General features: G+C 37.3%; 1 protein-coding gene across 1 annotated transcript in view; it reads right to left on the bottom strand.

The window, feature by feature from the left end:
- Positions 1-12,208, bottom strand: part of LOC106872635 (T-complex protein 1 subunit gamma) — a 43,015-nt gene that overhangs the window by 8,538 nt on the left and 22,269 nt on the right. The window contains exons 13-16 of the mRNA XM_052972038.1: positions 9,281-9,596; positions 6,369-6,555; positions 3,006-3,146; positions 227-358 (exon numbers count right to left, since the gene is read on the bottom strand). Coding sequence (XP_052827998.1) covers positions 227-358; positions 3,006-3,146; positions 6,369-6,555; positions 9,281-9,596 — 776 coding nt within the window. The remainder of the gene's footprint in view (positions 1-226; positions 359-3,005; positions 3,147-6,368; positions 6,556-9,280; positions 9,597-12,208) is intronic.

Below are 12,208 nucleotides of genomic sequence, written 5' to 3'. Positions count from 1 at the left end.
TATATATAAATAAATGGGATGATATGTGTGTATGTGGTATGTCATATGATATGGAATGAAAATTTCTGGATCAGGAAATGTCAAGCTGCAAAATCAGGCAGAATCGGATACAAAACACTTGAAAAACAACTCGAGATGCTCCCAAGGGTCTCATCAGATTGCAACAGAAAACTGCCTGACGAAGAAAATTATTAGTGCTAATAGTAGTAAATGAAATGGTACAAACCTCAATGGCTGTCTTGAATGTCTGAGCACGGACTGCACACGGTTCCCAGATACCATATTGTTTCATGTCTACAACCTCACCAGTCTCTCCATCAATTCCCCAACTGGTACTGTTGGGCTGAGCATGTTTAGCCTGACCAAAAGAAAACAACACAATGAAGTTAAACCACTGATGGGGGAGGGCTGCATGCTTATTAGGAATAAGAAAGTGTGTCTAAGTGACAAACGTGATAATACTTATAGCTGTATATTGGTTTCAAATTTTGACACAAGGCCGGCAATTTGGGGGGAAAAACTCAGCAACAAAACAGCTATTGTTAATGTGCAAAAACAAGTGTTGTCTGTGTGATTAATGCCTCTCCATTCCATCTTGTTTTACAGATTTTATATACCTGTATTTTTTTTCTTTTACTTGTTTCAATCATTAGACTGTGGTCATACTGGAGCACAGCATTGAATTTTTAGCCAAATGAATTTAAAAGCTTGGTACTTATTCCTTCAATTTCTTTTGCACATCGGTAAGTAATGGGGACACACACACATATGTATACATACACACACACATATGTATATACACACATGTATACACACGTTTACACATACACATGTATACACACACGTTTACACATACACATGTATGCACACGCACATATATGTATACACACACCACATGATGGACTTCTTTCAGTTTCCGACCACCAAATCCACTCCCAAGGCTTTGGTCAACCCCAGGTAATAGCAGAAGACACTTGTACGAGGTGCCACGCAGTGGGACTGAACCCAGAACCATGAGGTTGAGAAGCAAGCTTCTGACCACACAGCCACACCATAAATTCATTCATTTATTTATTTATATATCTATCTCTCCACACTCACCGACTTTCTAGCTTCAATTGTTCTCCAGTGTGTATTATATAATGGCTGTACTGTTATTTATTGTCACTCATACCTCATTTGCCTGTATAGACTGTAACCAGACATGTGATGCTGCAGAAGTACTGATCAGTCACAGCCATACAACTCACACACAAACACACACAGCGTTTTAACACTGTAATTACTTTATAAGCAAGACAATGACATATTCTTATCCACAAATGACACTCCCACACACTACCATCCACACACACAATACACCCTTCAATAGCTTTGGATAACATGATGTAGTCATGAACAACGCCAACAATAATAATACCAACCCCATGTTATATCTATTTTCAAGATGGTTCAGTAGCCTTTTGAGGTAGATTTGATTGCAATTTCTTGCAGAACATGTGGCCATGAAGAAGTTCCCCCACCCCGACTCACAAACTTTCACACATCATTCTCCAGGCACAGATGCCCCAACCAGAAACAGAGTACCTCCAAACAACACAATCCAAACCTTTCAATCCCCTTACTAGCATGGTAAAAACTACAGCACAGAGACACACAAAAGACAAAAATACTAAGGGTCACTGTCAACCCCTTCAGTAAACATATAAGGGAGTAAAGAAATCCACCACCACCAGATACACACAGAGTATTATGCATGCCCAAAGTGCTGCCACACAGTGGAATCAAGACCAAACTATCTAATAACAAACCTAGTTAACCAAGAATCCAGAGTGGCAGCACGAACTTTGATGAGCAAAGTTATTAGATAACCACCCTAACATCCAGTGCAAAACAGACTATTAAAATCAGTTGTAATGGATCTATAATACTTTATACACTGATCAATAAACTTATACATACATCCGAGTGAGTGGACAAGGAAAGAAAAGGGCACTCAACACATTGGTTAGGAGTTACATGTATTATTAAAAACAGGAGGGAGCCAAATCAAATTGTTGTAAATAATATATAGACAGTAATCCTTTGCCATATCGCGGTTCAGCTATCGCTGTTTATTATTTAAGCTTAAGTCAATTCCACCTTAGTGTTGTTTTGCATTTATAATAAAGTAAATATAAACAAATTATAAAAATAATAAAAAAATATACAGTACAGTACTGTTTCTACTTTGCAGATTTTCACCTATCGCAGGGGGGTTTTGGAACGTAACAGTCGGTGGTTGGAAACTGAAAGAAGCCCATCATGATAGTAAAGGGATTACGGTATTCAATATTATATGTTTCTGAACATGGAGATAAGCTAACATCCATATTGCCATGGTAGATTGATTAAACAACAAATATACAGTAGAACATAGAGCTTCAAGCATGGAATATCTGTTACCTTTATTGGTAAAGAATACAAACAGAAACCATTAACAGCACCAAGTTAATACATTAATGACACAGGCATCACTAACAGACTTTTACAGATTCTTTTATTCTTTTACTTGTTTCAGTCATTTGACTGCAGCCATGCTGGAGCACCGCCTTTTAGTCAAGCAAATCAACCCCAAGACTTATTCTTTGTAAGCTTAGCACTTATTCTATCTGTCATTTTTGCCGAACCTCTAAGTTACAGGGACATAAACACACCAGCATCAGTTGTTAAGCGATGTTGGGGGGACAAACACAGGCACACAAACATACATATATACGACGGGCTTCTTTCAGTTTCTGTCTACCAAATCCACTCACAAGGCGTTGGTCGGCCCGAGGCTATAGTAGAAGACACTTGCCGAAGGTGCCATGCAGTGGGACTGAACCCGGAACCCTGTGGTTGGTAAGCAAGCTACAGATTTTACAGATACAAGTAGAGAAAGAGAGAAAGAATTTTGACGAAAGCAAAAAGCATCAAGTGAGAAATAGATGCTATTCAATAAAAAGCTGAGTTGGACTACTTACCCTGAGAGCTGTAAGAGTACGGATAGTACTGGCGCCACAGTTCTGGATTAAGGTGGAAGGGATAATCTCCAAAGCCTTTGCAATAGCACGATATGGCCATTGGTGCACTGTTACTATACTCTTTGCTTTCTCATTCAATGCCTGCAAAAACACAAATACAATTTATTTGCTCAAGAGAAACAAGGAACTAATGGTCATTCATACAAAATTTACTAGTTCGTTTCATACCCCTAACCAAGGCACAGTAATTTTCATCAACATCATTTAACCTATTCGAATTTAAACTGGCCATTCTACCTGTTTTACATTCAAGCTGACCAGATCTGGCCTCTCAGACCTAACCTACAATGTCATTCTAAAAATAAACAATCACATCATTGAAATCGTGAAGCTACAAAATAACGCATGATTAATTCAAAACAAGGTTAGATCCTGCCTTTTACATCTACCTACAATGTCATTCTAAAAATAACATATCAAAACCTTGAAGTTACAAGATAATGCATGATTAATAAACAACCCTTTAGCATTTGACAAAGTGATCTAAATGCTAAAGGCTTATTAGAATTTAAACTCGCCATCTCTGGCTCAAATATTCTACCTATTTTATGTCCCAACCAGTCAGATCTGGTCTCTCACACCTACTCTACAATGTCATTTAAAAAATAAAAAATGACATCATTGAAATATCAAAGCTGCAGGATTGATGAGAAAAAGGTTGAACTCCTACTAACGACACCTTAGAACCAGGTGGTGCTAGTATTAAGCTCTGTAAGTGACAAAGTCCACCACGCAAATAGGCCATAGCAAGATTTGAACTCGGTACAAATAGCACAAGACATCCAGTTCAACCCTATCAATTCCACCTGTTCACTGCCAAAGAATGGTACTTTTATTTTATTGACCCCCCCAACAAAAAGACGGAAAAGCTGACCGCAGCAGGATTTGAAACTGGTATATAAGGAATCACACAAAACTCAAGGTATTTTCAGCAAGACTCTAAAAACTCAGCCAATTCACCATGATTTTTGCTCAGTTTACCCAAGACAAGAAGTTGCAATGTGCATGCCTTTCCTAAAGGAAAGGACATTAACAAGGAGCCAGTATAGCTCTACAGTATTTTAAAATCTTCATTTGTATACATCCAACCCTGGCAGGAGATGAGCTGGCAAGTGCGAGCACTGCACCAGACTCCACTGTTTGGCATGGTTTTTACAGTCGGATGCCTTTCCTAATGCCAGCCACTTTACAGAGTCGACTGGGTGTTTTTAACATGGCACCAGCACTGGTGAGGGCTGCTTTGGCATAGTATTAAAGGTGGTGAGCTGGTAGAAACGTTAACATGCTGGGCAAAATGCTCAACAGCATTTCGTCTGTCTTTACGTTCTGAGTTCAAATTTCGCTGAGGTTGACTTTGCCTTTCATCCTTTCGGGGTCGATTAAATAAGTACCAGTTACGCACTGGTGTCGATGTCATCAACTTAATCCCTTCGTCTGTCCTTGTTTGTTCCCTCTATGTTTAGCCCCCTGTGAGCAATAAAGAGATTAGTATTTATGGCTAGATGCGCTTCCTAATGCCAACCACTTCACAGAATGGACCAGGTACTTTTTATTTTTGTAGTACCAGTGTCAGTAAGGTCACATGAAGCGCACCCAGTCCATTCTGTTGAAAAGAACGTCTTATCATCAAACAGCAGTTATTATATGGTCAGCTATTCAACTTTAGAGCATCAAAGACTTCCATAGCTATTGCCAAAAGCATATATGATACTTATGTTCATAGCCTGGTGCAGCCTCTGGCTCACCAATACTCAGTCAAACCGTCCAACCAATGCCAGCATAGAAAGCGGACATTAAACGACAATGATGATCTCTCTACATATCCTTCTTGATTTATAAATACTTCCTTCTACTGAATATCTGGGTGTACTGGCCAATGGTCTACTCAAGCAAAACAGGTAATAATTAACCAACACTATCAACAGAGCTAATAATCAACCAACACTATCAACATGTAAGAAATCAACCAAAATACTTAGTTTTCTTATCATAAAACATTAATGAAGAATTTCAGTTAATCACATCAAACTCCATTGTCTTCCATGTAGACAGAGGCTACAGTCAATTGAGTTCATAAATTATAAAATTTTTATAAAGAATGTGTTTTAGTTTCTTAAAGGTTTTCTCCTTAATAATAATAATAATAATAATAATAATAATAATAATCCGGTGCTAGTATATTATAGGGTCTACGACGGTGTCAAACAGGGTTATTTCCCTTGTCTACCACTCTCGGAGTGGTTTGCACTAGGAAGAGCATCTGGCTGTACAAATTCTGCCAGATCAGATTGGAGCCTGGTGTAGCCTTCTGGCTCACCAGTCCCCAGTCAAACAGTCCAACCCATGCCAGCATGGAAAGCGGACGTTAAACGATTATAATGACGAAAACACATCAGATATTAAAAAACTTCGTACATTATGAAGGAATTACACAAGAAAAATTGAATCTTATATTATTTCATATGATAAAGAACTGTTAGAGTCACAGCTGTGGTCATGGGTATATCTAAAACAAAGAAAAATCTTGGTTCTAAAATCTCACTCAGGTTCAGCTTGCAGTTTCATTTGTTGTTAATGTCCGTATAATGGAAAAAACGGTTTTCTTTATGAACTGAATGTGAAGTTTGACACCCCTTTCCAAGGACAACGATGTACAGGCCTGAATTGTCCACCTCTGTCATGCTTTCGTTTCTCCTGCATGACAGCACCGCATCAATGGCAGGGATCTGCTTCTTGTTGTGTATCCAGCAGATTGTAGTCTTTTAAAAATGTGACTGCTGTTTCCTCTGTCAAGATGACACGTGTATAAAAATCTTTCAGCAACATTTCAATGTAAGGTAAACTGCAAGTGGAAAGGTGAGGTGATAACGAGTAGTTTTTAAGGTAGATAACCCTGGCTATACTGGTTGACAACATAGTAGACCGCATACTATACCAGCACCAATAATCCTTTGTTCCAAAATTTGTTAAAATACATGGGCTTTTATGACAATTAATTTTGAAAATAAAGAATTTAGTTAAATAACTTTGCCGTACAATTAGGATCTGGAACTTAAATTAATAAATTTAGAGGGAAGGTTTTAATTTAAGTCACTTTAAAATATGTAAGTGGTTTCAGTTGCTTTTGTATCAAAGAAGATTAAATCTAAGACTTGATTACAAACCAATTCACCGATTCTGCTCCACCCAAAGAGACAGTAATAAAAACACTGAAATACTCAAGCCATATAATTAGAAGAATTCATTACAATTTATTCCATACACAACACACTCTTTGAGAAACTATAAAATCTGACCACTTACATGTGCTAAGGCCATTTCTGTAGCACCACCTCCTGGTACCAAAACTGGTTCCTGGATTACATTTCTAGTAACATTTAAAGCATCTTGTAAATTCCTGTCCACTTCATTAAGAATATCTTTACTAGCGCCACGTAATACCATGGTACAAGCTTTGGGATTTTTACAATCAATTAAATATGTGAAGTACCTAAAAACAAAAACAAAAAAAGGCAATAAATTTAATCAGTTATGGAGTTTTATGCAAGATGTGTTCAATCTGTGTAAACATGGGAATAAATGAACGTAAAAATAAAGCTTATTGGGATGTGTTGGTGAGGATATACCCACACTGTAGGACATTGGCGCTTGATGTACTCTTGCAACTTTTCAGATCCTGTCAAACTGTACAGCCCATGTCAGTAGAGAGAAACAATTATTAATCGATTCCAGCCCGGCTGAAACCATATCAGGCTCTGTAGTACAAATGTCTTGTTTTCATAAATTCCGAATTAAAATCTTCCACCAAACCTTAGTCACAATTTATGTTCCTAATGCTAGCTTAATGATAACTAAGTTATTTTACTAAATTCTTTGTTATATTTGTCTGTTTTCCATGCTGGCATGAGTTAGTTTGACCAGAGTTGGTAAGCCAGAGAGAGCTGCACCAGGCTCCAGTCTCTTTAGGCTTGGTTTCTATGGCTGGATGTCCTTTCTAACACCAACCACCCTACAGAGTGGCGCACTGGGTGTCTTTCACGACACAGGCCACAACCACGATTTCCCTTAGCTTGACCCGTCTTCTCAAGCACAGCAAATAATAGTCAGAAGTCTTGGTCTCTTGTCACTGCATCCGTGAGACTCAACAACCAAAGATCATATTTCACCACCTCATTCCATGTCTTCCTGGGCCTATCTCTTCCACAGGTATATATTAAGAGCACATTGAACTGTTCGTCAAATCTAGAGCTTATATGAAGTTGAAACTCTCAATAAAATATGCTGCCATATAATTAAAACTCAATTCCAATACATTAATATTTCTGATACCAATAAACTGGACACCCACTCCTGGTGCTATGTTAATGATCCAATCATTTTAACACTTTAGCATTTAAGCCAGCCATATTCAGCCCAAATATTCTTCCTGTTTTATATTCAAACCAGCCAGATATGGCCTCTCATACCAATCATATAACGTTATTCTAAAAAAAAACAACCCATCATCAAAATCTCAAGTTACAAGATAATGCATGATTAATTCAAAACTATGTGAATAAATAAGAGTCAGGTTTGATAAAATAATCTGAATGCTAAACGGTTAAATGATTCGTAAACTAGATCTGTCCATAATAATTTTATGTAAAAATATTTTCAACTAGCACCCGTCCTTTAGGCGGTTTAAGTTGCTTTGGTGGTATTGTTTTCACCAAACAATTGAACTACCGAGAAGGTTTATGAGTCGCACAGTAATCTACATTTCCGATTATCCTAGGAACGGAAAATTAAATTGAAGGCTGGTTATTGTAGATGTCGTAGCAAATATAAGTTTGCAAGCAATGCAAAGTAGAGCTACTGAAGTGTTTTGGGAGCAGATTATGGATAATGGCTACAAAATACAGTTGTTTTACATAAAAGCAGAATTTCTTGTCAGAAACAGCCACATAAATGGTGTAATGAAATTGAAGGAAAACGAAACTCCCCCTCCGCGAGTTTATTTTTTTCAACAGCAAAGGGAGTTATTTTTGGGGAGAGACAACATAACAAAAGCCCCTTTATTCTGTCTTATTTAAAGGTTGATTCTTTGGGACAAATTATTTGTGATTGTTAAAAAAAAGGCTACAATGACAATGTTAAAACGTATTTGAAACAATGGATAACAGTCAAAATACCATAATGGGTGGGTAAATAGGCATCCTTAAAGTGAAACAATGCATTGGTAGGTAAACAAAGGTATCAACAAATAGAAGAGAGGGAAGGGAACATCACCTTTCAAGTAACTCAGAATAGACAAAAGTAAGCTTGCCAAAGTTTAATGCAGTTTAAATATGGAGATTAAGATTGTTTGGTATTGGATATTCATCGCATATTCCTGGTCAATTTAATAAACGTCACAGTTGGACAGTCGAAATAAATAGACAAAATCCTTTCAGTTTTACAAATAGATTAAAAAGTATGGAACACCCTACACAGAAAAAAACTAAGTCCATTTATGTCTATTTACACAGGAGCTCAGGGCAAAATTTTAGTGCATGACCATCCTGAGGACATAAGTAATGTATGTGTAAAGTTTGGTGAAAACAAGTTGAGAATTGTGGAAAGGTATGCATTCAATGTCCCTAGTCACTGGTGAATCCTTCCACTTAGATAAAAAAAAAATTTTAATATGGAAGACCCCACAGATTATAAAACAGCTGATTAATGCAAATGAATAGGAATCATCTATTGTTCTTTTCCCAATGCTCTAGAGGCCCCAATATTGATTTTTAAATAATCTAAGTAGCCTATGTTCAGATCTGAGATATGAGGTAGCTATGTATAAAATTTTGAAGAAATCAAATGAAAGATGTAGAAGTTATTGAGGTACATTAAATTTTTGTACACACACAACTTCAATTTTATAGATTATTAGAAATGTTTTGCTATATATCTTCCAATTCTTATTTTCAAAATTATCTTGAAAAGCTGAGTATTGTATTTACTTGTGCATAAAGACACTATTTTATATTTGATTTTTAATTGTAGCAACTATGGTGCGACTAATACACAGGGCAAAGCTAAAACTCTGAAGGGAAAAGAATTTTGTGCCAAGATTTAACACTAAATGAGGGATATGACTTATACACAAGTTAATATGGTAGATTTTATGAGAAAGGGCTACAACAGGACTGCTACCAATCACTTATTTTAAGGAAAAAAGAAAAAAAAGCACATACTCATCACCAATCTTCTTAATTTCAAAAAGTCCACATGCGGTACCAACATCTTCCTCCTTGATTTCTTCGGTTCGGCTAACAATTGTGGCACCAGAAGCTCTGTTATAACAAAAAGAAAAAAGAGAAATGTGAAATGAAACAGAGAAAGGAGAGGAGCAAAAACGAATGGTATTTGCAAAGTGCAGGATATCAAGAATGAAAAGCGTCATTGGAAAGGAGAGATGCACTAACAAACCAAGTGAAATGAAAGCCAACATCAAGGAATGAGGAGGGGGTCTGTCGATGGAGGAAAGTTTGATTAGCAAACAGGCAGATCATATACCAGCAAGATTATAAAAAGTTGTAAAGTATATTACACACACACTCACATGTATTTATTTATATATATATATATACAATTACTTCAGTTTAAAAATAAACACAAATGAAAGTAATGTACAAGATAGACAACCACGCCTTGAATTAAGTATCAAGATATAAAAAGGAACCTCCAAATAAATCAAACAAGTAAAAACCACAACTAAATCCTCAGAGAATGTTTTAACGCAACTCAGCTTCCACACATTTGACAACTCAAAGCTGGAATCTTTCATTGATCAAACCAACCAAAATACTTTTTCAATTCATGTCATTTCAAACAGGGGACCAAAAAGGTTATGTAACTTTAGCCATTTTTTTCTTTTTTATATGCAGTTTAGCAGAAAAACAGGTCAAGTTTCTCAATTTGATTCCTTCAATATAGATTTACCATTTTTACAGGATGGAATATGGGTGAATGACTAAGAAATTCACTTCACAATCACAAGGTTTCAGGTTCAATCCCACTACAAGGCATCCTTGAGCAAGTGCTGGTTACCCCTTGTCTCAGGTGGGCCCAAGTTTTGTGAGAGAAAGTGGGGAAACAGTGATTCAAAACTTGTACAACCGTATCACATACCATGTCCTGCTGATTCACACACGCAGGCTTCTTTCAGTTTCCATCTATCAAAATAAACTCACAAGAAAACGCCAGTGCTGGTGACAGAAAATAAGCACCCAGTACATTCTGTGGAATGGTTAGCATTAAGAAGAGCATCCAGCTGTAGAAACCAAACCAAAACAGAGAGGAGACTGATGCAGCTCTCTGGTTTACCAACTCTGGTTAAACTATTTAATCACTGCCAGCACAGAAACAGATGTTAAATAATGATGAAAGCTTTGATTAGCCTAAAGTTATAGTTGAAGACACTTGGCCAAGGTGTCAGTGGAACTGAACCCAAGACCCCATGGTTGAAAAGTAAGCTTCTTAACCACACAACCAAACAGACTCCTTCACATCAAAAGGAAAAGATGCCAGATTCTGCCAATCTAATGTGGAAGAAACTCTGCCAGATTAGATTGGAGCCTGGTGCAGCCATCTGGTTTGCCAGTCCTCACTCAAATCGTCCAACCCATGCTAGCATGGAAAGCAGACGTTAACAATGATGATGAAACGGAAGCACAAAGCAGCCAGTCCAAAGGAGCCAATGTTCTACCTTTGTCCCTCTGTTAAACATTAATTCAATACTAAGGTAATGAGCTGGCAGAATTGTTAGTATGCCAGGCGAAATGCTTAGCAGTATTTCGTCTGCTGTTATGTTCCAAGTTCAAATTCCACCGAGGTCGACTTTGCCTTTCATCCTTTTGGGGTTGATGAAATAAGTACCAGTTGAGCACTGGGGGTCCATGTAACTGACTATCCCCCTCCCCCAAATCAGCGCTATAGAGTCAGAGTCGTGGAGTCAGAAAAACTATACCGACTGATTCCGACTCACGATATCTTTATTCTTTTTAATATAAACCAGTTATAACATAAACGTCTACTCAAAGTACAAGTGTATGCATATGCTTTATATGATATGTAGACCACAATCACTTAATTACATACAGTGGAGTCGGAGGTGCCAATAGTACAGGAGTCAGAGTTGGAGTCAAAGTTTTTTGTTTAGACTTCACAGCCCTGCCCAAAATTTCAGGTCTTGTGCCTATAGTAGAAAGGATTAATTCAATACATTATCTTTAAAACAATATCAATTGTTCCAAGACATACAAACCCCAGATCTTAAAACCAAGCAAAAAAATCCATCTCTACATGCTGTAACAGCTACCATCTTAACAGTGAGACATCTGCTGTAGCACTAACAGACACCAAGAAACAAACACATATTGTAGTTATAGATAGGTACCTACTTTCCCAGCAGCACCCATACACCCACACACAAACTCATGTCACAGCAATCACGGACCCTTGTTTATTAACCAATTTTTTTTTTTTACTTACAAAAGTATTCATAAATAAACCATTCTACATAAGACAAGCGTAGTAGTTGATAGGTAGAGTTTTGTAATAGCCATCAGTCCCTCTTGATGAAGGAAAAAGGGTCAGGAATGGAATGATTGTTTCATGGTTTATTCACTAATACTTTGGTAAATAAAAAATTGGTTGTTGATAATAGGAAAGCAATATTTATTGATTAGTGTCAGGTAGTTAGAGAAAATATGTACAAAGTCACACCATGGTCAAGCTGGTTGTGTGGTAAGAAGCTTGCTTCCCAGCCACATGGTTCCAGGTTCAGCCTCACTCCATGGCACCTTTGGCGAATGTCTTCTACTATAGCTTTAAGACTGACCAAAGCCATATGAGTGGATTTGGTATATGGAAACTGAAAGAAGCCCGTTGTGTGTGTGTGTCTATCTCCCACCACCACCAATTGACAGCCAGTGTTGGTGTTTTTATGTCCCTGTAACTTAGCAGTTCGACAAAAGAAACAGATAGAATAAGTAACAGGCTTTAAAAAGAAGTACAAAATAAAAATAAGGACAGGGGGACTATTCGTTTGACTAAAAATTCTCCAAGAAGGTGCTCCAGCATGGCCACAGTCTAATGACTGAAGCAAGTAAAAGATACAC

This window comes from Octopus bimaculoides, chromosome 12 (genome assembly GCF_001194135.2).
Source record: "Octopus bimaculoides isolate UCB-OBI-ISO-001 chromosome 12, ASM119413v2, whole genome shotgun sequence".
In the NCBI taxonomy this organism is placed as follows: Eukaryota; Metazoa; Mollusca; class Cephalopoda; order Octopoda; family Octopodidae; genus Octopus; species Octopus bimaculoides.
Note: the sequence above shows the minus strand (reverse complement) of the source record. Positions and strands in the feature narration are given on the sequence as shown.